The following is a 27,299-nucleotide window of genomic DNA, read 5'->3' as shown; positions in this document are numbered from 1 at the left end:
CAATGGCAAGTAGGTGTACATGAACATGAGGTTGTTTAATTGTGAGCACCTAGTGCGTACCATGAAGCCGCTAAGCCATTAACAGACACGCAGAAACAAAGAATAAAATCTACAAAGAAACACCAAAGAAGACAAACAGGGAGTACGGATCACGCGCACTTCATCCCTAGCTGCTCTTCCACCTTTCAAAGAAACAAGAACTGCGATATTGGTACCACTGAAAGTTCTAAAAAACATGGTAAAATTTTCCAGCTTCGATAATATTACCGCCTTTATCATATTGGAATTTCAGAAATGTATCGAAGATATAGTCGAGTATCTGCATCGGAAATCGATTTCGGTTCGGTATCTTGTACCGGTATCGGAAATACAATTTTTCAAGGTATCGAGTATCAGTATCAAAGATACTTTTTTGAAGTATATTGCCCAGCCCTGTGCACAAGCAGCCTCTACAGCCTTGAAGTTATTGTTGTTGTAGTGGTTATCTTATTGTAAAATAATTAAAAAGAAAGAGAAAAGATAGCTCCGGTATCTGCTATCAAGTCACCAGAAGCACCTGAAATGGGACGGCGGAAAGAATGGGATAATGAGGAACAGAAAGAGGAAATCGAAGAAGTGAGCGACAGGAAGAAAGGAAAGAGTATAGGTACTCTAATTAACAAAGTCTGTTTCAATTTTGATAAATTTCCTTCCTCAGAACCTGTGGAAAACAGGCCTCCTAACATAGAAATAAACAAAACAGCAGCAAGCGCTTGCTTTTTGAAGCGAATAGGTAAAGCAGTTGTCATGCAAGCCTCAGTTTGACCTTCAAGTGGCCTTGACAGATACTGTGCCTTCCCTTTCTCATAAACCAATTTACAATTGAAACAAAAGCTTCATTACACTTGGTAGAGCAACTCTTTGCGTGACATTAAATTTTGACATTCAAGTGACCTTGACTTAACTAAGTGTGGATGTCTACGATTCCCTGCTGTCCACCGAAAAGTATACTGTGCTTTAACTTAAACAAAGAGGCCCTACCCCAGTGGCGCAGTGGTTAAGATGCCAAACTACTGTGCAGGAGTACATAGGTTTGATCCCCTCTGCTGGTGACTGCATTTTGATCGAGTGCTGTGCAATGTCTGAACAGCAGCCCTTTTGCTTTTTCAGCTTTCACTCCCACCTTCCTGAAAGCTATTGCGGAGGCCCGCCCGATGTGCCAAAAGCTCAGTGACCTAAGGCATTTGCGGGTGGGCCTCAAGCAAACTACTGTATACTGTACCATAGTGTATATATTTCTTTTATTTTTACCTACCCCTTTCTTTCTCCCTATCGCTCACCTCTTTGATTTCCTTTCCTTTTCCTCGCTATCCCTTTATTTCCGCCGCCCCAGTTCAGGTGCTTCAGATATCAGATAGCAGATACCAGGGTTGACAAACATCTTTTCTTTCCTTTTGTATATACAATAAATAACCACTACCACCACCACTCCCACCTTCCTCCCTTCCCTTATGATGTGGTTCATGTGTCCACAGAACAAGGCTGACAGACAGACACGGTGCCTTTCCTTTCTTGTGAACCAACTGTTATTATTAAACAGAGAGGCAGCCCTGTGTTCTATGATATCAGTGCATGTTAAAAGCTCCCAGATCTTCCACACGGTCTTACATGTTGTTGTTGCCACTGAAGGAAGAAAGAAAATAAAATGCAGGGGCTCTGTAACTGGCTCTGTAGCTGAGCCACCTCCGCTACCTCCTGACCTACCAGTCCCAGCCGTCTAGAGCAAGGAGCAGCCACTGCTTCACCCCCATCCAGTGATGGAGGCGAAACAGAGATCCAAATTACTCCGGTGCACTCCCCTATAGCACCCCTTTCTCTCTTTCTGCTTTCACTCCCACCTTGCTCCCTTCCTATATATGAGGGGGGGGAAGGGTTAAGGTGTCCACAGAACAAGTGTGACAGATACTGCACCTTTCCTTTCCTGTGAACCAATTATAAGAAAAATGATGAAAAAACTACAGATTGAAAAGGCGGTATAACAGGGGCTATTGCTGGAACACTTACAGATTTTGCTCTACCACTAGGTTCAAGCCAGGTTTCAGCCTGTCGCGTCATCCCTGGAAAGGCCATGTTTGACCTTGAACAGCCACGAAGAAGACGAAGATGAAGAAGAAGAGGAAGGAGAAGAAGAACGCTCGGTCACCAGCAGCTAATGCTTTTGCTCCACATTCTGTTCAGCAGCATTAAACCCTTCTCATTTATACGTGGGCTGGTAGCTTACGCTCTCGCGTCATACTCTTACAGGATGAGCTTAAGTGCCCCCAATGATGTAGCACCTTACACTGACAGGGCGTTATAGGAGAGTAATGTAGCAGACAAAAGAAGCTTCTGCCATTGCTATCGCAATTCAACTAGGTTTAACCAGAGTTAAACCAGAACTAATTTTTTTGAGCTCACCCTGTTGCCAGCACAAGTGGAAGGTGGACGACAGCATCGCTCCCATTGATGAGCACTCTGCCCTCTTGACCCAAAATCGTGACAGAGACCTCCGGAAAGTCGATGAGCAGGTCTTCAGCGCTAGTCGACAGCGTGAATTGCCGACCGCCGATGTCGTGCGCCAACAGGTATGTGCAGTACGAAGCTGGGTAGCTGGGGAACTCGAGGAAGACGCCATCAAAGGTCACCACGTGGCCAGTGCCAAATATGGCTGCCACCTTTTGACCTCTCTCAAGTCGAGGCAGTGCCCAGGACTTGGCTGGCTGGATCTTCAACAGTTCTCCAATCCGATCCTGACAGGCGAAAAAAAAAAAAAAGAAACATGCAATCACTTTCAATTCACTTCGCATTCTGTGAGAGAATATGCCAAGTACACAGACCGTGGATGAAGAAAAGTAGGACTGCAACTTTTGTACATACAGTTACCATAATCCCTGATTTGACAAGATTTCAGGAAACCACAGGAAGCTGAAAGTTTCAATAAACTGCAGGCTCTGTGGCTGCACTGCAGAATCGCAGTACAGCATGTTTAGTTAGGAATCAAATGAAATTAAATCAAAAACATTTTATTAGAGGAAGTTTCCTGCAGAGACAAAGTAACAGCGCGCCGCATCAACGAAGATTAAAATAGGCATAAAAGTGTAACAAAGGTAGACCATTTTCTGAAAGCAACAGTTAACGAGAGTGACAACGGTGCCTGATAATGGTCAAAGGTGTTTGCACTTTGTTTCCAGACTCCAGGGAGTGAGATAAGCATTACAAATTTTACAGAAAAGTTCTGCTCAGCTTCTATCTCCTTTATGAACAAAGAGAAGGGACAAGAAAACGAAAAATGTCAATGCCTGCCAATTCCGTTCCTGTTTTCATCAAAGCAGCATTACAAAAATAAGGAATATAGTATAAACAACCATGCACAGGTTAAAAGCAGGTATGACAAATGGAATGCTTTCCAACTTATGCTGGCAGAGAAGGAAGTGCTGTGTCAAAGACTAAAAGCTTCAACATTTACAAAATAATGTGTTATGCTTGCACAATCGGAAACAATTTGTCTGATCATGATGTCTGGCACAACGGTTGATCTCTTTATAGACAAAGCTTGACCAGTGAGTTGACTTTGCAACAGTCAAGGTTTGGCTAGAGGGCGTGACGTTGCCTGCATATGTGCAGTACGCTCTCACTTCAGTTATTTCAAGGGGTCTAAAGAAACACTTCACTAATTCACCTAACTGAAAGTTTACTAAGCCGAATATTTATTAGAATATGGAACAGCATACGATGTAGTATACAGCGAAATCTCGTTCGTGTGGTTCTCATGGGAATCTAAAATTAAAACGTTTAATACAATATGTGACCCAAAACGTTACAAATGAAACATACTTGGCACAGAACTTACTTCAGTTGCCGCACTTGAAGAAACCTGTCATTTTATGCTGGACTTTTTGTTTTTCAATGTCCAGAAGCAAGCTGTTCTGAAACTAGTAGAAAAGTGTTGCAGTGAAAGCTTCACTGAGGGCATCACCCTGCCTTCAGTAAAGTTTTAACTGCAATACCTTGCAGGAAGCCTTCATCATCATCATCATCATCCTTAGCCTGACTATACCCACTGCAGGGCGAAGGCCTCTCCCATATTCCTCCAATTGACCAGGTCCTGTGCGAGCTGCATCCATTTGACTCCTGCGAACTTCTTAATCTCCTCCACCCATCTAATTTTCTGCCGCCCCCTGCTACGCTTTCCTTCCCTTGGAATCCAGTTTGTTACCCTCAGCGACCATCGGTTATCCTCTCTTAGCACTACATGTCCTGCCCATGTCCATTTCTTCTTCTTGATTTCCACTAGATGTCAGTGACTTGAGTTATTTCTCTGACCCACTCTGCACGTTTCCTATCTCTTTACGTTATCCCTACCATTTTTGCATAAATTACATTGTGAAGTGCAGTCACCTACATTTATATAAGCAAAGTGCATAACATTCATACAATTGAAGGTTTATTGTAGTTCGAGCTGTGTGTGCCCCCTTAAACTAACCAACAGCCTTTTGATATTGAGTTTAACAGAGCAGAATGTGCCTAGACAAATAACACATAAATTTTATTCACATACAAGAGCAGTCAAAAAAACCATGTTGCTACACCACTTAGAACACTTTCTTCTAAATGTTAACCACATGTTGCAGGCAAGACAAATCAATGCACCTCCTTTCTTGTTAGTCCTTCCGTCCACTGAGGGACAATGCAAGTTAGTCATGTCAGTAAAGCATCACAAAACATGACAGCATGAATGGGCAGAAAAGAGACAAGAATTCAGAACTTCTTTCACAGCAACAGAAATTTCCTGGCTCTGCATTGTCTTTTTTTGTGTTTGTATGTGCTCATTACGGCTGCCTGATCAAGTATATTCTGTACTGGACCGTCTACTAGCCCCGCGGCTATCGGTCCAAATATTTTTTATGTATTTCGTTTCATACAAATAAAGATCACTTTGATTGATTGATTGATTACACAACAGGGACAAACAAATGATGATGATGATGGTGATGATGCTCTATGGGCAAGTCCCTTTGTAGTGGGCAGACAGGCATCAGTTGTGAGATAGAAGCAGCACCTTCTATGCACAGACAGTGCAACTCAGCATTGTGACGAACAGCTCATTCGTCCACACAAACAGCTGTCACAAATTGCATGTTACACAGGCATGATGACTGAATAGAAAGTTCTCTCCACGCTATTTTATGTGCTTAACACAACAGTCTTAATACCAGTCAACCCTTCAGATGTTTGTTGCACTACACTATCCTATGCGGAAGTCAGCTTATTTCAAGTAAGACAATGATAAAAAGACCGCTTACTTTTACGTGATCATACGACGGCAGTTGTGGGATGTCCGCTGAAAACTCAGAGACGGCTGGTACTCTAGTTGGCCGCAAGAAGTAAATTCTGGCTAGGTTTGCCGAGAGCTCAGGTACGTGATGCACCGTGTAGTTGAGGACCCAGTCAAGGCTGAAATAGTAGAAGGCCCAGCCTGGAAAGGAGAGACAAATGATGCCTGAGTTTTCAGATGTGCAGTAAAGCTCTGCCTCTTCAGGTGTCACTGACAACAACCACTCAAAGTAAAGGCCAAGTCCTAGTCATCAATTCTCCTTAAAGGGACACTGAAGAGAAATAATTATTGGCCTGCACTGATGGGGCAGTGTGTTGCAATGACAAAGAGACCACTTTCGCCGAAAATAGAGATTTTATAAGCCAGAAATCCAAAAAATTAATTTTAGACATCGCTGTCAACACCAGATTTTGAAAGTAAAAATGTATGCGCCACTGTGCCCAGATGTCACACCCTGTGCTATACTAACACCATCCATTCACAATGGGAAACCATCCTTTTTGGTAAGGATGTCGTGAGTGTGATTTGTCTGCTAGGAAGACATTTAAATCCAAATTTTCCCACCAATAAGCGTGACCGTTATTGCAGGACAGATGACAACACGTCTAGAGAGAGGCAGGAAATCAATTTTTTCTGGGAACGATAACTGGCTAGAGTTACTGTTCTCAGTGGCTTTTGAACACCTAAAGGAGTATAGACAACTAATATTTGGGTTTGTGTTTTATCCTTTATAATGATGCGTAACATATTACCGTGGTGAATCTACCTATGACCGCTGAATAATATATAATATTTTTCGCCAGATTCGGTTTTGGTTTCAACAGACTAGCGATGGCTGTGACGTCAAAGTCAAGTCAAGGTCATGTGGTGGGCGAAAAAAATACTACAGCGATATAATCTTCTTGTGTTTTTTTAATCCACTACAACATAAAGCTAGCCTTCCTCAGGAGCAGGAATCACAAGTGAAGAGTCTGTGATTATATCACTGTTTTTTCATGCCGTGCGTGACCTGGACTTGATTGTGACGTCACAGCCATTTCTCGGCTGATGAAACAGAAATTGAAATGTGTGAAAGAAAAGTTAAAAATTATTTAGCATTCGTAAGCAGGATCAGAGTGGCGATCCACACACAAGAATGTCTTACATATCATTAACAAGAAGAAAAATGCCAGCAAAATTTGGTGTCTATACTCCTATAATTTTAACCCCTTTATTACACTGAGTTCACTTTTCAGTGGACTAACCTAACACCAGGCTGTAAACAGGTTTTTGAAGTATGCTCGCATGCTGGTAGACTTTCAGGACCATGTGTACTTCAAATACAGACACCTGAAAGTTGCAGGCTTGTTACAAGGCTGAAAAAGTTACGCTGCCTGAGAAACTGTAGCAAAAGATTGTCGATAGCTTGCTCAAATATTAATGACTGACACTAGAACAAACTTGTTAATAGAAAGGGCAAGTAGAAAGAATGCAAGTGGATAAAAATAAATAAATTATACAAGGTGCTTTGTTTTTATCTCTTCAGGTTGCAAAAAATGTGTGCACAAACTACTTGATTATTTGGGCTCAAATGCAAACTGCAAGGTTACTTGTGATGGTCTACATATTTTTGAAAAATAATTTAATATTTATTCTTGCCTCTATTCTCAGGAATCGGTGAAAAACTGCAGTCAGCTGCAACAGAACTTTTTTGTCAAAACAAGCAAAATAGCACATTCGACAAGTTACGCCATCTGGCGAATTGCAAGGCAACTACTATTCTGAATAGGGCGGGGTGGGTCTCGCAGTGCACCAGATGGTGCAACCTGTCGAATTGGTTGATCAGCTCATCGTGACAAGAAGTTCTGCCGCATATGACTGCAGTTTTTTGTCGGTCCTGGAAAATGCTTGCAACTTCAGACCCTAACTTGCTTATAGAAACACAGAGACTATCACAACTTCCATCGTGGTCAGTATTTAAATAGTCCAGTAGTTAGCACAAGAGAATTTTTCATGACTCGGACAGATAAATATATGGAACGCCCAGTACGTACATACCAGGAATCGTCTGTTTGAATGATGCGTGTGCCAAATCTAAAGCCGTGGCTGCCCTTCCAGCCAATGCAGAGCCAGTGTGAAAGAGAGGGTCATACATGGAATGAAATGTTCCCAGAACGTCTGTGGAAGTTGCCCATGCTTCTCTGAGCATGCTGTGCACCTGGAAATGAAGTACAAATAGGGGCAGAAATAAGAGAAAAAACAGTGCTGACACTTTAAGGTCTAACAAAATTGGTAATTACCATATTATTTTGAATCCACAACTGCATAGAACACATGTGTCGGCATTAAAATAAAAACACTGCAATTGTCATTATGAATAGAGAGACCAAGAAAACTTGTTAGCATGCAAAGTAGTAAAAGGGCACAAAAGAATTTTATTATTACGCTGCTAGCACATTGTGGCAGTAGGGAGTGTACTAGAACTGTGTAGTAATAATATTACCGTCATTGGGTAACTCTATCACTGTCCAAAGTGTCAACATGTGTCCAGCTAGGACACTGCAGGAGTGAATGGTTGCTAAGTGTGACTGTTCTCTGAATGCAAAGGTGCGGCAGACAATTTGCAGTCTCGCAACTTCATCAAAATTGATGAAGATTGTAGTGCTCGAAAACACGGACAGCCTGCATCATGAACAACCAACTCGTCCAATCTGCCACCTTCACCTTTATCAAAATTGTTTTGAAGAATTTGCCTTAACTGCAGGCTCGTTTGTGGTGAAACTGCACTCAAAGCTTGTGCATTGTTGTCTATTTTGTTGCGTATAAGCTTGACAATGGTGCTTATCTTGTCTGGCTGCACATGATGTGAAACCAGAACCGTCTGCAACGAGACCAAGGAAGCAAAAGATGCCACTGCTGATTTTCTGGCAAAGGGCAGTGGTGGTGCCATCTAGTATCACTACAAAAGTGCACCTCGCTTGCCTTGGTGTTTTAATAATGTGGTGCTTTCTTCCAGCAATGCCAGATGGCGCCACCACTGATCTTCACCAAAAAATTGGCATTGCATGGCGTTTTTTGCTCCCTAAAATTCGTCACAGACGGTTCTGATTTCACATCTTGTGTAGCCAAATCAGGTAAGTACCATTGCCAACTTACTGTGAAACTAAAGGGACAATATTGCACAAGCTTTGAGCACAGTTTCAGCACAAATGACCCTCTGATTGAGACGGGAGAATTTTTCAAAGTGGTTTTGATAAAGTTGCAGGATACTGCACAACGCCTGTTGTTTTTTTGTGAGCAGCCCCAAAAACAGACATGCATCACACACACACACCACAGTTGTACTATTAAGGAAAATTCGACCCCATATCCTCCTCCTACCTTGCTCTAGAGTGCTAATACTAGACAGACAACAGACAGACAGACGTCCATCCGCCTGCTGTGTGTGCGTTTTTAAGCATGGCTTGAACCTAATGGTAGAGCGAAAGCTGTGAGTGTTGCAGTGAATCTTTCTGCGGAAACCTGGATTTAATGTGCCACCATCACAACGTTCGAACGAACCTTCTGTCCTAGTAACTCACTGTTGTTGTTTGCCTCTACCAGCTACCGAGTTATCTTTTTCTTCTACTTCTTCTTTTCCTTGCTCTTCTTTTTCTTTCTCTTCTATTTTTCCTTCTTCTACTATACTACTACTTCTTTTTTTCTACTACTACTTCTTCTTTCTCTGCTATTTCCTCTTCTTCTTCTACTACTACTTTTTCTTTTTTTTTTCTTCTTTCTCTCCTTATTCTACTTTTTCTTCTTCGTCTTCATCTTCCACGGTGCCACGGTAAAACACCAACGGCTTGAAAACCTAGCACAATGTAGCTTTCGCAATAAAATTTTTGGCTTCTGTACCAGTAAAATTAGCGTTAGCAGGGATCGTAATCTCTCTTTACAACGCAAATGTGCAAAAAATGTTTAATATGTAGACGATTACCCTGTGGTAGTGAATGTGACTGATGCTCAAGATAGAGGTACGGTTGTGAACGACATTTTTGAAATCTTTGCTAGTAAAGCGTTCGACGTGAAGTTTACTCGCAAATTACTGCTGGAAGTTCGCATCCAGTTCCTAGATGTGTGCCTTATATTTGAAGAAACGCCTGTGTGCTGGCAGTACAAGCCACGGTTGAAGAAACAGTTTCTTAACTATCAATCGGCCCATTCCAAGCTCGTGAAAAGAGCTATAGCAAAAAATTGAGTTCACTCTGCTCTTGCCAATTCGTGCTAGCATTAAGTGTGTAACAGCGTCCATGCCAAGCTAAGGCAACTGGGGAAGCCTGGTTTCCCAATCGAAATTGTGGCCTCTGTGGCGGAAAGCCAGATTCGCGAGGTGAAGTCTTGTGTGAGCGTCACAAGCAAGGAGAAAATGCACGTTCGCCACAACCTGTAGTTGTGCCTTACTGGCTTCAGGTGTTACACCACCTCAAAAGAGTCGGTGACAAGTGCGGCGTGCGTGTTGTGTTTTCAGCCCCTGAAAAGCTGGACGCAAGTGTAATGACAGCAAGAAGAGGCCTATGTGCAAAATTAAGCACACATAACCTCTATATAAATGTGACGGAGTGGTGTACAGTATTCCTCTCGCCTGTGGCAGACTGTACATCGGACAGACGGGACGCTGCATTAACGAACACTTGCTCGAGCATCGCAGGACAGCTCATTCATTAATTGACGCAGGTCACTTAGCTGACCACATTCGCCGTTGCTCACACAAGAAAGGTATTTTTGATTAGGACACGTGTCTTGCACAAGTTCAAGACTCAAAAGAGCCGAGAAACTTTTGAAGCCTTTAGTATAATAATTGAAGGCCCTTCTCTGGCGTCGCGCAAAAGGTCAGCCAGATAGGTGATAGAAGGTGCGCTGATGTGAAGGGGAAAAAAAAAGGGTAACATGGCATTTGTGCCTGATGTGTATGTTGATATTGTTATCTGGTTGCAGAATACTTTTATGGCCTTGCCCCCCCCCCCTTTTGTATTTATATATGCCAGTTTGTAGTAGAATAAACCTCAGTTGAAGTGTCTGGCATTTGTGTTGTCTCTTCTACCTTCATCCATGTGTTTTTCCTGCGCTGGAACAATGCCTCACAATCGTACGAGAAACCAACCAGCCCAGCTTTCTATGCTCAGTGATCTTTAAGCAGGCCTCCTGCATCTCTGGCAGCTCCCACCGTGCTTATTTTACTACCTCCGAAAATGAAGTTTCTGCAACCCTTGGAGGAATATAGAAATAAATCGGGTACAAATAAAAAGTGTTCACATTTCCCAAAGTGTGTTGCATCTAATATGCCAGGCATTACAGGCTAAACTAGCTGAATAATTTAGTTTGTCTCGTTTATCGCTCATGCTCAAATACAAAAATGATTTGAACTTTGAGAATTTGGCCAAACCAGTGTAGTTCAAAACATATATGTCTGCTCCGATACCACAAGCCTTGAGACTGAAGTACCATGCACCATAACATAAGCACAAGCAAGGGCCCCATTTTTATTTTCCCCACTGTTTAAATGTGGCAACTGCAGTGGTGTACTGACCCTGTAACCTATGACCCCATGACCTTAACACATCTGCAAAGTACATAACCAAAACAAGTTAGTTCAGACATGACGTCATACCTTCTGTTTCTGCAAGTCAAACACTTCTCCGCATGGTGCCCCCATCAGTGGCTGAAGCACCAGGTTGATGGGGTGTCCGGGGTTGTACAGGGTGGTAACAACAGCCCGTGCATACTCTGCCATGGCAAAACCCACATTTTCTAGGAGGCCTTGGATGACGGCTTCATTTGCGAAAGCTCGAACTGCAATCTCTGAATTGCGAGGCACAACTGCTGCTCGCAGCATGTTCAGCTCTTGGGCATATGGGTCCAGGTCCTGTGTGAAGATGAGTAAGAGTGGTGTTGTCAGGCATACACTGAAAGTGTGGCGCACCGTTTTCCTCATGTGATTGGGTGCCTGGCGATGTTAGATACCCTTTCACAAAATGATATCTTTCACATCAGACTTAGATGAGAAGTCATCAATTTCTTTGGCCACAAGGTACCACACCAAATTCAAAAAAGCGCCGAGGGACCCTGTGTATTTTGGCTTCTGTCCCATTCTTGCTAAATATGCCCAACTTTTTCAAACAATGCACTAGTTCAGTTAGTACTGATCGGCTGTGTGCTCTATGCAATTAGTATCATTGGTACCAAAGAGCCCAGTTTGAGAACCTGTGGCTGATGCCACTGTGTTAAAGACAGTTCCCACGTGAGGTACCTGCAGTCAGGGAGTTGTCACCATTACGACGATAATTATTTATTGTGTGGTTTCACAGCAAAGCTTTGCAGCTTTCCTTCACGGCCTTATGACTGCACTAGGAGGACCACGATGATAGTTAGTCCCCTGCTTGTCAGCGCTAGTCATGAGGAAGGTGCTATGCAACTACAGTATAACCCTTTTATAGCAAAATCACTGGGACCAGTAAACATATTTACTATATCAGGGTCTTTACTATATCAGATGCTGGTGATGACATGGTCCTGAAGACGCTTCCTGGTAATTAAATGGCTACTTACTGAAAATGTCTTATTAAAAAGAAATACTCTGAAATACCTTTCATCCCACTTTTATCCTCTCTTCGTGTAACTATTTTGTTATAAATATTTCTGATATTTTGTGGAAGTACCTCCTAAGCATGAGGACAATGTGACTACAAATCCAACTAAGTTCGATTTCATGTGAAAACCAAAGCATTGCATGACCATGGGGTCACTTCTTGCTGTTTCTGTCTTTTAAAAGGCAATAAATGATAAATATGCGTGGCAGTCAAGTGCTGCAATACATGCACACACGCTGCACCCTCACTTTTTGCCTCTGCTGCCTCATGCTTTGTACTGCAAAGTGCAGTGAATGTTCACCCGTTTCTTCCCCTTCCCTATTTCTTGCAGCGCTTTTACTATCCTTTACTTTTTGAATGGACCACGCTGCCTCCTTTCCATGTTTATAGACAGCTTTACTTTCGTTTCTTCCCTAAGCGCTGCGTGCTTTCCCTCATGGCTTCAAGGCCTTCGTAAAGTAGGCTTGTCCTGAATGCTGCAAAGCGTAGTGGTAAAGCCACTTAACCAAACACTGTGTTATTTTTCTGTTTTCAAATACACAACAATTCTCTTCTTCGCGATTCTAGGTAGTGCGCGGGCAGCGATGTGATATCGTGGTAGTCGTCGCCGCGGTGAGGCGCACTTTACTATAACAGATTTTTACCAAAAACGACTTTATTACAAAGAGGGAAAAATGTACAGTTGTCTATGGAAGACGAACTGGAACATCAATTTCACTTTACTTCATCAGAGTTTTTACTATATGCGAGTTTAGGACAAGAACTGAAAGACAATAAGTCAACAACATAGACACGGTGTAATAGTACAAACAACCTCAAATACTATTGTTCCTAAAATAGTGGAATACTGCTCAAACAAGCTCAAACTGAACAAATATTTCAGATAAGAAGACTTTTTGCCAGGGGTATGCAAGTATTGAAATATTCCATTATGAATCGAATATGTGTATGGGAAAAAATGCAATATCGAATCGAATATTAAAAACCTGATCAGTAAAAAAAAAGGCGACTAGAAATTAAAAATTAAGAAGCACTGCTCGTTTTGTTTATTTAAGAATTCACATGGTATTTGCAAATAAAATTAAACTAGAAGTGCACAGAAGTGTATACCCTCTGAAAAATCTGGTATGCACTTTACACAGGATTCTATATACATTTTTTTTTTTTTTGTACAGGAAGGACCTGCGTGAAACTGGGTGGAGCTCGCACAGCTGCTGAATACAGTGAACTCTCGCTAATTCAGATTTCCGGAAACTAGGAAAAATGGCCCAATTAACAGAAAGCTCGATTTATCGAATGGTGCTGAAAAAAGTGCTGAAAACTGTTTGCATCAGAGTAATTTTATCTGATGTCCCTCTTCATATAATGTCCCCCTCGCGCTTCAAGAATGCTTCACTGCACCAACATTACTGAAACCAGCTTTAGTTTAAAAACTCCAGAGTGCCACGGGGCACCGCCACTGCCTTGCATGGCATTGGACGCTGCAGTCGAACCAGGCCTCAGCACGCCGGCGCGTTTGCCAGAGGTTGCAGGTATTTCAGCGGTGTGCGTGTGAAGTGTTCACTTGATGCCGTGGAACCTAGTGGCCCCAGAAACATGATAAATTTAGTATTCCTATTTTCTTGACTTTTTTTTTTTAATAGTTTACCAAGTTGAGTAACAGATTCCATTCATGCGTGAGGCATGGTGTGCAAAGTTGCCACTGCAACTCATAATGGTATTGAGAAGAATAGCAAATGAATCACTTTATCGCTACAAGTTGATTTTGAAAGCGTGCGCGTGCTTATGTGTAAGAGGAGTCCTTTTTGTGCTTGAAGGTCCCTTTCTATGGTACTTGTATGTACAGTCAGTCAATGAAGGACTAAAGCGCACGACCAAAGAACTAGTCCACACAGACCGGCAATGTTAGTTTCCCAAAATTCTGAAAAAAGGCAGTGCGGGGTGAGAAGAATTTAGCACGACAACTTGAAGAGAAAAAAGAAGGATTACATTGCACGCTTGTCTGCATTTCACCATGCTTCCATCCCTCCCCAAGTTGCCGTGCTTTCTGTTTACAGCAAAATGCAACACCAAATTGCCTGGCAGCATGTGCTCTCCTGAACCAAAAGGCAGCACACGTGTGCAAGTTTGTGCACATTTCTTTTCTGCACTTGCATGTTTCTTGCATTTGTACGACTCTCAATGGCCTCTAGAAAAATAAGCTTGGAGGCCCGAGACTGCAAAAGGGAAGCAGCGTGCATTGCTTGAGTGATCAAATGCACGAGAAAGATTCACGAAGGTGCCATCAGTTTGCTTCGTAAATACAGCATTTTGTGCTTTTCTCTGACCATTTGTGGTAAGACACAAATGGTAAAATTATGTCCAATTACTGATTGTTTTCATTATACTGGGTTTTAAGCTTTCTTTTAAGTATTTCTCCCTTCTTTGCACCAAAGAACTTTTCTATACTTCGCTTTTCAACGCAATTATTATGCACTCGGTACATATTAATTAAAGAGCATAGAGCAACCTGCTGCCTGCTGCCCTGATCTACGTGGCGCCACTGAGTATGCTTACTGCTCATGCTTAGTGTACTATCTTTGAGCACACCAGTTGATGCCACATTCTGCATTGACGGTGGTGGCAGGCATGCCATGCTAGTCGGCTGAGTCAAGACCAGTCAGAGCGCGTGCACTGGTGGCGTGCGATATCCTGAAGCATCCTCTCTCAGATCTCTAATGCAGCTGTTGGTTGAAATTGAGGAACTGGCCGGAGAAAGCGAGTGAATAAGGCAATATTTTTGAGAGCCGTTTGTGGTTAACTGTAGACAAACTCTGCAACTGCTCATTTGCCCGAATCGGATGTGAAGAACACTATGAAAAATATACCATGCGAATCAGAAAATACTACTCAGTGATGCGCACGCAAATGAAAAAAGATGACTCTACCATAAGTGAGGAAGAAAGCAAGAGAAGAGCCACTTAGTGTATACATAGCTGTATAATACAGGGGAATAAGCGCACTAAGTTTTTGTGTTGGTGCATGCCTACAGTTTTTGCTAGTACTGTACATAACGCTTCCTCAGTTTGCATGCACCCATAGTATTTTGCATCACACTGTATAATAGGTGTAATTGTCTTGCCATTTGCTTTTGCAATCCCCTGTGTATTACATTCTCTTGCCTTACATAAATTTCTGAAGCCGTTAATATATCGAAGCATGTCTGTCTGTCAGATATTTACAAACATCTGACTTGCATGAATATGTAAATGAAAGAACTTCTGGGGACACTTAGGTCTCCTTACGTGCTGTGAATGTGCGAGCATTAATTAAGCACTGCAGTCACATGTCCGTTGTGTGGTTTTTAGCCGAATTAGATGAGCATTATCTTGGTTAACCCTGGGTTTTACGTGGTTTTTGTGTTTTAGCACTGGAATTTGGACTCTATGCACCGAGACCTTTTCAGCGATATATGACTTGGTGCTGTAGACTGAAGTTCAATTGGTAGTCAGAGTTGACGATTTATTAGCAGTTATTATGCAGGACCTGAAATTAGTATAGTGCATCATACTCGATACAAGCTATCTAAAGATGTATGGCTCGATGCTGCAGCAAAACATTCACATTTAATCGTAACTTAACTAAATTGCAGGAATCAATAAGAGATGTATTAGTCCAGTGCAATCATATTCGTCATAAGCTATCCAATGATACAGAACTTGATGCTGTAGCGCGAAAGTATACTTTACATAAACTATCCAACAATATATGACTTATTGATGTACCCAAAGTTCAATATAATTACAATTAAATAATTAACAGGGAATGATGGAAAACTACAATTAGTCTAGTGCAATCATACTTGACAAACTGCACAGTCATTGCGAACACATTCTGTACAACCATTCCATACTCAGTGGGCAAGAAACAAGTAATGCTACACATTAAAATTGCTCGTTGATCAATATGCATGCACGCTCATTTCATTTCAGATTACTTAAGCAACAATAACCAATAGCTGGGAGTAGCTCCTAATGATTTGTCAGTTCCTCATGTCACTATTTTGTTGCTGCACTATTGCAACTACTAAGTGTAGTGTGGCAGACACCGGTAAATTGCAAAGCCTGCTCTCGAAGCATTTTGTTGCTTCAATTAAAATGTGTGCGCACAGACGGTTTGTCAACAGCAGCCGTATAGTGTTTGATTGTTCACACAAATCCCGCAAAATATGCCCAAAATGTTTGCTTTGATGTTTGCTTGATTTTTGCCTCTTGGTAAAAACCAAGCAAACATCTGCGCGCACTGCTGCTGCAACTTAAGAATGTTTGCTTTAAGATTTAGCATTAGTTCCTAACTGTTCACTGTTTTGTGAGTATTGAGGTTGCAGCTACTGAAAAATAAATATCGACACTACCATTATTGCTTCAGACAAATTGATATCTTAAAAAAGCCTCCCTTCGCCCATCGCGCACTACCTTTCACTGTAGTTTTGCAATGCCAGTCAGGAGCCTGTTTCAACCGCCGCGCCATCTATCCCACAATGTACAGCGGAGGCGAAGAGTTTTAAAACTGAAGCTGGTTCTAGTATTGCCGTACAGTGCACACGATTAATGTGGTGAATTCGAAATTTTTCAAAGTATTCGGTAATTCCAAATATCACTTTATTGAATAAGAATACGAATCTAAAAACAAACATATTGAATTCGTGTTCGAAATTTCAAATATTTTTGCAAATCCCCTCACTTTCTGAAACAGCTCTGTATCAAGTGCAAATAAGTTTCGTTCGAATCAATTTCAGCTCCATAGTGTAACATTTAATTCTAGTGAATATTTTGCCAAGCACTGAAGTACGCTGCTTCTGGGTCAGAATGCATCTTTTGGCAGACATGCTGTGATCTTTCACAACTGAAACAACAGCAGGCAGTGCAGTTTTATGAGTGCTTTAGATGACAACTTTATGAAAAAACACTGAAACTGAATATGTTGTGAATGCCACTGAGGGCAGCAAATGTAGACATGGCCGTGCCTCTTGAAGACTATATACAGGATGTGTGTCCAGCTATGAGAAGTGTGGAGAAATTGTTCTAGAGACAACCTCAAAGTATCAGGTAGATACAGAAGTAAAATCCTAGAAGACGTTGAAAAACTTTTGCTGGAGGATGTAATAACGCGTTTCGAGAGATTGAAAACCTTTGCGTACTGCAGGGATATAATATACAGCCCAGAAATATTCACCCAGTTTACGATGCTGGCTGTACTGAAAGCCGAAGTCCAGCAGAAATCACTGTGCTTTATCATAAGTGCTCAGACAACAATTCGTGCTTAACATTTTCCTAACCTGAATACTTGATATTTACCTTGGTTCATCAAAATAAGCTGAACTATTATCCTTTCTTTTAGCAAACTTTCGCTTAACATTTTCTCAAAACTGTCTGGAGTTCACTAAAGCAGTATTTCTTGCAAAATGCATTTCTACAATGATTCTGCGTGCTTTATTTTTTATACTTGCACTGTCTCCTTCTTAATGAAAATTTCCTTCTTCACTCCGAAGTATTCTTTTGAAACAGACGAGACCAGAAGCAGCGAGCAAAATTAATACTTAAATAAATAAATTAATTAATATAAAGAAGAAGCCTTTGCAGATTGCTTAAATTCACCCAAAATTGTAAAAAGATGAGAAATAGATACCCAAGAATATTGGTAACAAAAAAAAGGTAGAAATGCTTGAAAAGCACATGATAAAATTCTACTGACAACTGTTTTGTAAACATGGCCGCTCTGTACTATTGTCCTCAGCTAGGCATACTTGCAAAAATGAGAGCAGCTCAGGCTGGAATCACTATAGCTATTCCAAACTAATTTGTTTTGGTTGCCTTTCTCAAGTTCTTACTCTCATTTGATATCAGTGGACAAAGACTGATGTGCTGGGACACTAGAGGTGGAACAGAATCATATAAGTACTGCTGCTGGCCACCCTGCCATGGTGGTGCAGTGGTTAAGATGCCCGACTATTGTACCGGAGTACCCGGGTTCGATCCTGACCACCACTGGCTGCGTTTTCGATGGAAGCGAAATGAAGAGGCGTGCATGCGCTGTGCGATGTCAGTGCACGCTAAAGACCCCCAGGTGGTCGAAATTACTCCCTAGTACTCCACTACGGCTCCCCTTTCTCTATTTCCACTTTCACTCCCACCTTTCTCCCTTCCTTTACGGCGCTGTTCAGGTGTCTACAGAAACAAGTGTGATGTATACTGCACCCTGCCTTCCTGTGAACCAATTATTATTATTATTATTACTGCTGCTGTCCACTGTCTTGTTGCACAATGACAGACCCTTGTCATGTGTAGGTATGCAACACATAAGCCTGTCTGTCTTCACTTAATTTGTATATCATAAACCAACATTAATAAACAAAAAAGATGAAGTGAAAGTGACTTAAACCTAACGTGAGTATGATAATAAAAAATCAGACACATATATATACTGACACTAACAATGAAGGAATAAGGAAATTATCAGCAGTTCCTTAGCAAATTCACTCACCCGCTGCTTATCGATGATCTTGGCATCGTAAACAGCTGCTGCGCCATTTCGCATAATTTTCTTGGACAGACTGATAAGCTTGACATTTGAAGACGCTTTGTTGGGCATAAACTTGGTATCAAAAATCCAGTTGTCGTTCTCCTCATTGTACACCACTTCCAGTGGGACCCAGTCTGAGCCCTGAATGAAGGAAAAGATTGCATCAGCAGAACAAGGTGACTGTCACCATGTCTGCAGCAATAACATTCCTGTAAACATGAATTCCCCTTTTAGAGAGACTACAGTGAGATAAAAAATTGTGGATTGTGGCTCTATTTCTAACACTGTTAATCAGAGGGCAGCATTTTCAGCAGAGGAAAAAGTGCATCCAAACTGAAGCATTAGGCTGAGTGTCCTTATGCATGTAAAATGGAACCCCTTAGCTGCGTTTGATTCAGCCATGGTTCTCTGCACCACTGCAGCTGGTTTAGGGTGTGCTGCACCAAAGCACTCGATTCACAGCACCCCCTGCACCATTGTCTGCAATTGATTTTGGTGTAGTTGTGGTGCTGCTGTGGTTCAAAGAACCGCTGCACCCTCCGAGGAGGAGGTGCAAAAGAGTTGTACGTATGTTGACGGCACTAACAGACGATACTGCCGATGAGATGCTTGTAAACATCGATGGTTCACTAAAAGCATTTTTCCCCATCGTCGACGGATCTGCCGTCATTCTCCGTGAAAATGACGAGTTCCTCTAACGTCTCTCATGATAACCTGAATAGCCTCCTAAGTTCAAAGCCGAAACATCTAGCAGCAGCACTTCAGTTGTATGGGAATTGGATTAATTGTGGTCTGTATGAACCACAGTGGTCCGAACCAGTCGGTCTCAGCCTGAACCACGAAATAACTGTGTTGCTGCGAAGGAAAGCACAACGTCGGGTTGCTTACCCTCACTTTCGGAGGACTCCAGAAATCCTTTAAAAATGACTTTGGCAATGTTGTCATCCATGACTTCACAAGGCATGAAAATAGACACACCACGAGCACTTACAGTTCGTGGTCAACGGCAAATCGCGAGCAGACGATGAGGCTCAACTGAAAAATGCCGCACCAGTGATGTGTGGCGCTGCTGACGCGCTGCACCTGAACCAGTTTTTTCCTTCCTCCATGACCTGAACCACAGAACTGGAACTGCACCTCGCCAGCACCTGACTGGCACCAGCAGAACTTGTTCAGAACTGGTGCCAAGAATCAGTTCTGAATCGAAACAAACCTTTTGTCTAAAGCCTCTCTGTTTTTATTTATTCCACAACAACCGACTTAAAACTTGTGTCAGTCAGCCTCTTTACAACCTGCACAACCGATCTTTAAAGCTAGGTCACTACCTCTAGTTTCAGCAGGTACAGCATGTAGTGAACAGATGATTTTTTAAACATTCTATTTGCGTTGACACTGCCAGTAGATGAAATGATTAAATTCTTTTGCTGGTGGATGTGTGCCGGAAAAATGTTGACTAATTTCACGAAGGAGGAAGACAGTTTGCCTTTGGGTGCGGTGGCAACCTAACTCCTGCAAACTTCCTCACCTAATCTACTTACCTGAATCCCAGCCACTCCTCTGCTATGCTTGCCTTCACTCCGAATTTGCTCTGTTGTCCTAGAACCCACTAGTTAACTTCTCTTCCCAATAAATGCCCTGCACATTTCCGCACCAGCAGACCACTACCACTGCTTTCTTCTTGAACATTTTAGAGTGAATTTGTACAGAGCAGTCCATATTTATCTATCCAAGCTGTGAACAATTCTCCTGTGCTGAGTACTGGACGATTCGGGCTCAAACATCGATCACAAGGTATCTTGTGATGGTCTACATTTTTTCGTAAGGTAATTTAACTTATATACTTGCCTGCATTTTCCAGAATCGGCAAAAATAAACTGCCGTCTGAGGCACAACTTTTCATCATGACTGATCTGCTCGCCATGATGTAAAAAGTTCTGTCGCAGACTGTAGCTTCCTGCCAATTCTGGAATATACAGGCAAGTTCTGATGTTAAGTTGCATTATGAAAAAATGTAGACCATCACAAGATACCTTGTGGTTGGCGTTTGAGCCTGAATAGTCCAGTAGTCAGCACAGGAGAATTTCTTACAGCTCGGACGAATAAATACAAAACATCCTGTATAGACATCGGTAAAGAGCAAAACTGCCTAAAATTATCAGCAGACAACCCACCTTAGTGGTGCTGTGAAATAGTCAAATGAGCTAACTGTCACAAATAATTTCATCTCAAATGCCACTTCAGGTGGGCAGCTAGGCAGAATGTGTTGGTTTGCAGGTGCCAAACAAACAAATAAAAAACTCAGAGATGCTCATGCAAGAACACGAGAAGAACTGAAGGCAGCAACGCTCACCTTGTCGGCAAACATTGCCTGTTTCGTAAAGGACTGTGCATCCCATCGGCCTTTGACAACAATTTTACCGAGGGGAGATGTCATGTTCATGGATTCGTGGCCAGTCGGACCCAGCTCCAACACCTCTGTCAAGGTGTAAGAACAGAAATAGCCATCATCAATTATCAGCTCTCTGCTCCTAACTAAGGTCCTGCAGCTATTATGGCAAAAAAATAGTACTTTGGAAATTCAGCTCATTGCACAGACCTGCATGTCCGCCATCTTCAGTTTTCAGTCTTCAGTTATATAGAAAGCCTTTGGAAATTAAGGTTCTTTTTTAAACAGACATTCACTTGAAAAAAAAAAGAACTAAACAACAAACAAACTGACAAAGAAGAAAACAGCTCTGAGGAGATAAAACTTACTTTGTGACAAGCAAACAGCTGCTGGTGTGGCCAAAAAATGGCACAAAACAAATTAATAGTTTGTTCATTTACCCTCAAACTTGCATCAGAGTGCCTCAGCATATAAGAGTAACATTAAACATATAAATTCATAAGAACGTCCGGGATCAGAATCAGCGGCACTGTCAACATTGGTGATACTCTGAAAACATGCATTCATCAGCCTTTCCTAACTGCATGGTGCCCGAAAAAAGAAAAAATAAGAAACTTGCGTCACAGGCTTGAACACCAAAATTTGGGATGTCTGAAGAAGCACTGATCTGCAGTACAAATGTAGAGGGCATAAAAGAGAGAGGAAAGAAGATATGTACAATTCCAGTTTTAGCCTTTCTTATATATTTTGTCATCTGCACCTGCAAGCTCTTTCAGGCAGGCTATCAATGCACCAATCAATTCAACAGCAAGTACTACATGGGAGAAGACTGAAGTTTACTTATAACTGCCTTTCTCCACTGATCTTGGATGTTTCTCTGATCCATACGACAAGAACTTCTTCTCAGGGTGGGACATTTAGGGCGATTTATTTAGCAGGAGCGTCAGCATGGCACAAAAGTGCGTTTCTATGCATTTGCCGACTGAGTTGAGGCAAATGTGCATAGCTGTTGGTCTTTATGTGCGGTACTTGTGAAAGAAGTGATTAAAATGCAGTGTCCAGTCTCTGACGAAACCCATGCTGTCATTTACAGAGAGTAGCAAATAGGAAGCCTATTACAGTGATGGCTTTCATATTGCATGAGAAAAAAAAATAAGGCGCAGTGATCCATATGAGCTTTGCATCATCAAAGCTCAAGTAAAGAAGATTAATTGAATGAGCTTTGCAACACCAAATCTTGTATAGTACAGAAGAAGAAGATAAGTTGAATCGCCAACACTGCCGTTTATAAGCCAGCCCCTCTAATCACAGCACTTGCTAACCAAAAAAGGTTGACTATAAATACTGAGTGTAGTGTCGCTAGGAGAAAATATTAAAAATTCTCTTCGTCTGACCATCCACTTGCTCAGATTCAATTTTAGCCAAAAAGTAGCATTTGGTAAGTTTTGGTTTTATACAACAGTTGGGTGAGGTACCTGCTTGGAACGATGCCTAAAGCTAACGCTAATGCATGCATGCTGTGCAGCATGAATTGCATTGATCATCCGTGAATTTTTTTTCTTTTTACGTTTCAGTGCATGCATCCAGCAGGAAACAGGCCAGAGGCGCATACATGAAAGCAATGACTTTGACAACTAATGTTTCGGGTTACTATTCTCGGTTAAACACATGTGGGTTCGAGCCAGGCACCTTCAAAGTGCATTTGTGGCATAAAACAGGGGTTCTCAAATTGGGTCCTGTAGAACCCTTGGAGACTTTCTGTGTGCTCTTTGGATTCATGAAGTGCCTTGATCTACGCATGCCTCAACATCTCATCGTTACTTTGTCCACTTTGCTCGACTATTCACACTGCAGTAGCACATCAAGCCATTATCAGCTGAATTAGAGCGCATGTGAGAGAACATGTGCCCGCATGCTCTTTTCACATGCATGAATGTCAGGCAGGACTGACGGCCTGCAGTTAAGGCATGCCAAATTCCTCAGTACATTTTTTAAGCCTTTGGAATTGTCCGAGACCTTTTTCTAAACAGGTCGAGAACTCCTGGTACAAAACGTAGAAACGTGACTCACGGTTTAAGTCTGCGTTCAGCAATTCCCAGACCGGTGAAGATGAGAAAACCGTGACAGTCATGTGCGACTTGGCCGCATCGGTTTCGTACGTCAGAGGGTCGCACACGTAAGTAACGTTTGATGAGTACATCCATGGTTCTGAAGTGATGTTGTGCCTGAGTTCCCACGCCAGGCATGGCTTTGTGGACGTCCTCACTTCCAGCTTGTATGTGCCAAATGGTCTGTTCCTCTGGTGAATGGTGGAACGATAAGCAACCTCGCTGGGCAGGCCACCGCTGCCTAGGCCTCCTTGTGCTGGATTGATGTACTTCCAGTGTGCCTCCCAGCTTAGGTCACTGTTGGGAGAGGCCACGAGCCAGCCCACCTCGAGTCTGCACAAATAAAGAACAAGGGGTGTAATAGCTAAGTCCACAACTCTTTACTCTCTACTGGTGTGAAAAGGAGAAAGCCACACAGCACACCCATCCCCTGTCCGTAAGCAGCGATAGTCAAATCATAGGCACTCACAAAAGCTCTCTGAACACAGGAACCATGTAAAACTTGAGCATCCTTGATGCTTGGAGGCATGAGTTGTTGCAGCGCTCTCCGCAGCCTATGTACACAAGTGCAGAGCACGCCCTTCAATTTGGCATTGCATGCTTAGACTGCCAGGTATTCTTGTGTCCCAAACACTTTTGTAGGCATCTGTACGTCTCAATTGTGACAACAAATTTGATTACATCACTGTCTGGGGATCATGTGACCACATTATGACCATTCAGAGTAGAGCATTAAACTACTATTTGAGGTTTCATATGACCCCAACCAACCTGGATTACATGACAGCTAACTGGTGGCATTTTGTACGATTACGAATGTGACTCTCAGCATGACAAAACGATGCTATAACCGCAGAAAATGCGCCTTTTACAGCTATATCTATCATGGAGACATTAGAAGAGGTTTCAAAACAAACACTGCTGCACTCGAAAGGATGCACAATTTTTCAGACATGGTGTTTACACACACCACACATGCACACAACAGATACATTTTGCACCAGGCCACCAAGAGAGACCCCCCCCCTCCCCCCACCTTTCCTTGATATGCAGCTGATGCATGTTTCATTGGTGTCACCATCGCTATGCACGTTGTGCCAAGAAACATACTGCACACAAAACCCTCTTTGACTAGCTCTCATGTTTGAAAACAGCTATCATGTCAAAAGATTTTCTGCTGCTTAATAAACTATTCAGTGTGTAATTATACCCAATTATTTCAATGGATGATCGATCACAATCACATGACATTCTTAGTTGGCTACATTCTGTGTGCTGCCATGTCGCAGCAGACTAAATGCTCGATTTGTACTGCGGGGCTTGCGTTGTCAAGTAAAATTACATACAGTTGATTCTGAGCAATATGAATGCAAGGGCCATCGAAATAATCTTTGAACTACGCATGGTTAGAATGAAAAGTAGTCTTTTGTAGCACACTCAGTTTTGGTGGGTGCAAAAGTTAAAATTAACGAAATTCAACCGCAGAAGGCTTTCACTGCACATGATGTGCAATCATTATATACAAGATTTCTTCACTTTGCTGGTCTCAAAGCTCCATTTATCTCAATGTTTAATGACGTCCAGTCAGTTAGGGGCTTACTGCAGCATTTCTTTTTTGTATCGTTGAATGAAGGGCCAAAAATGCCAAGACTGTGAGAGAGATGTTAATGCTGGGCAGGAAGACAGGACACACGGAAAAGTCAGTGCTGTGCCGTTAGACAAAAAACACAAGATCTCGCTATTTCTCACATCCCCGCCATTTTTGTAGTCAAGTGTTTGTCAATATGAGCAACCAACCAGTCCAAGAATACAGCCCTGTTTCTTTTTTTTTCTTTTGAGTTGACAAAACATGCACGAGTAACAAATAACACTCACCCACTGGGCAGCTGCGTCATGTTTCCAGTCAGCCGTAGAACAAAAGGTTGGCCACCTTGAGCACGATGCTGCAATGCGGCCTCCAGAGCTGTAGTGCCCGATACCTTTTTGGGACTGCCACCACGAACTGGTCGGGCTGACCATGACAGCTTGGTCTTGGTGTGCTTGGCTTCAAAAAGATGGCTAGTGCTGGGATGCCACCATGTGCTCTAGATGAAGAGAATACCAGAAAGGGTAGTTTGCACTTCCCTTGACCACTATGGTAGCCCCGGTTAGTGTATTATAATGTAGTAATCATTTCCCAAATTGGTTCCATCCTTTAACTTCGTGCTCTTTGCCACTGGCTAAATTAATGCCATACCCTGGGCGCCAGCTAATAATGAAGGCATTCCATTGCTTTAGCTAATGGCAAAGAGATTTAAAAAAAAAAAAATTAAGCAGAGGCTAGACTCGCCTCTCCATCTCTGTGCCATGCTCGTGGTCTTTCACTCGCAACGCCAACACAGGGTTTACAGCACTTTAACGCTATCACAACAAAATGGAAAGAAATTGATTCATGAATCATTTGGTGTTTGGCAGTCATTAACAAGATCAGCGAGATAGAATACAACCTCATCTGGGATAGGGGCGAGTTCAAAATCCCAACAAGTTCATAGAAGGAGGACAAGGGTTAACATTTTTGCAACCTTTAGAAAGTGAGGAATTTTTTTTTAGTTAAATAACAACAAGTACTCCTGAAAATACTTTTCTTAGTGTAATGGCTGCACTCCCTATTTTCAACCCAAATCTCTGGAAAAGAAGCCTGCGTCCATTACATGATCGCATACAGTGTATTATATTAATCCAACCTTTCAATGGGGAAGAAGAGTAGCAGGTCAGTGAAGTAATATTAGTTTAACTCCAAGTCATAAGGGGGCAAGTCGAAGACAACATCGGTGTAACCCACTAAGTAGGGTGAAAAGTGCACTTCCTTACCATAGGCAGCGAGGTCTTCCTTAATGCTATGGAGGCCTAAGGAGAGGAGTTGATTGAAGGCAGTAGTATCTGTGTGTGTGCCATGTTTAGTAACCAAGGCGCTCCTGCCTCAATCAATGAAGACGCAGTGCCATATTAGATGAAATAGGTCTGTTTTGCAGTTAAGGACATTTCAGTGATTTGCGGTCATGTGGAATCGGTGACGCCTGTCATGGATGATGTAGTGCTAGCCATTTGACAGAAATACAATACATTTTATATAACCTTGCTTTTTAGTTCCCAACCCTTTTTTCCACTAGGGCCTTGCTTTCCCTAACCTCATTAGTGCTTATCTATTTATAAATTTATTTATACATACTGCGGTCTTTGTTCAAGACCTTAGCAGGGTGGTACAGACACACAATTGGACATACAGAAAGGCAGAATAATATTGATAAATTATTTCAGGTGCTCTTCGAATGATATTAATGACTTCTGCATGACTGTGTCATTAGTGATGTTATTCCAGTCAACTATAGTTCATGGGAAGTAACAATAGTTAAGAAATGAACTCTTGAGGTTAGAGGTGTTGTTGTTTTTTCGTGTCATTGTCTTGTTTTGTAACCTGTTGAGAAAGCGAAAATACCAGATGTGTCAATATTGTAATGTCCTGTTATTAACTGAAAGAAGAACTTGAACCTGCAAATGCTATGCCTCTCTTATTGAATGGAACACACATCGTTGAAGCAATTAAGTATTTGATCCACAGCCATATTTGTTTAAGATAAATCTTGCTGCTTTCCATTGGATGTATTTCAGTTTGTCGATATTCAATGTGATGAACAGGTCCCAAACTATGATGGCATATTCAAGCATTAGGCATATTTAAAAACAGCTTACGGAGAATGCTAGCTGTGACAGTGTCGATGTGTCACTACATCGACACTGTCACATGTGGGGCGAAAATCTCCACTGTTCATTATTTGCCCCCGCTGTTCCTTTGTGGACGTCGAATGGGTGCACTCACAAAGAATTCCCAGTTGGACTGACGTCTCTGCATCTTCTCACTGAGCAGCAGGAGCTGACCGGTGACCTGCGTGGTGCTCTTCCGGCGCTCCTCGTCAAACTTGAGTGCCCACGAGTGATGAGACACCGTAAGATTGTAGTGGGCACTGCGTTTCGTCACGTCCCCCTTCATGTGCATCCAGTGCTCCTGACTGTAGTTGGCAAACGCCTGTGGGGACAAAGAAATATGAACGGTCACGCCAATATGCGTGCAGTGGACCACAACGTATGAAATGGAACTACTACATAATGCATTTAAATCACTTCCATCACTATGCAAGAAAAAAGAAGTGCGCTTTATTTATTTATTTATTGATTGATTATACCCGCAAGGTACATAGTACAACAAGAACAGAAAGCTAGGTAAGTTGGTTGCTATCCATTATTTA

The 27,299-nt window shown here is 42.2% G+C and overlaps 1 protein-coding gene across 1 annotated transcript in view; it reads right to left on the bottom strand.

Moving 5' to 3' along the window:
* Nucleotides 1-27,299, bottom strand: part of LOC146180717 (uncharacterized) — a 111,928-nt gene that overhangs the window by 22,890 nt on the left and 61,739 nt on the right. The window contains exons 24-32 of the mRNA XM_084576112.1: nucleotides 26,873-27,079; nucleotides 24,892-25,100; nucleotides 22,979-23,349; nucleotides 20,873-20,997; nucleotides 18,484-18,663; nucleotides 10,983-11,237; nucleotides 7,391-7,550; nucleotides 5,322-5,494; nucleotides 2,437-2,768 (exon numbers count right to left, since the gene is read on the bottom strand). Of these exons, the coding sequence (XP_084432238.1) occupies nucleotides 2,437-2,768; nucleotides 5,322-5,494; nucleotides 7,391-7,550; nucleotides 10,983-11,237; nucleotides 18,484-18,663; nucleotides 20,873-20,997; nucleotides 22,979-23,349; nucleotides 24,892-25,100; nucleotides 26,873-27,079 (2,012 nt within the window). The remainder of the gene's footprint in view (nucleotides 1-2,436; nucleotides 2,769-5,321; nucleotides 5,495-7,390; nucleotides 7,551-10,982; nucleotides 11,238-18,483; nucleotides 18,664-20,872; nucleotides 20,998-22,978; nucleotides 23,350-24,891; nucleotides 25,101-26,872; nucleotides 27,080-27,299) is intronic.

Source organism: Amblyomma maculatum, chromosome 8, assembly GCF_055883805.1.
Source record: "Amblyomma maculatum isolate TAMU_Amacu chromosome 8, ASM5588380v1, whole genome shotgun sequence".
Lineage (NCBI taxonomy): Eukaryota > Metazoa > Arthropoda > Arachnida > Ixodida > Ixodidae > Amblyomma > Amblyomma maculatum.
This window is presented reverse-complemented; position numbering and strand designations above follow the sequence as displayed.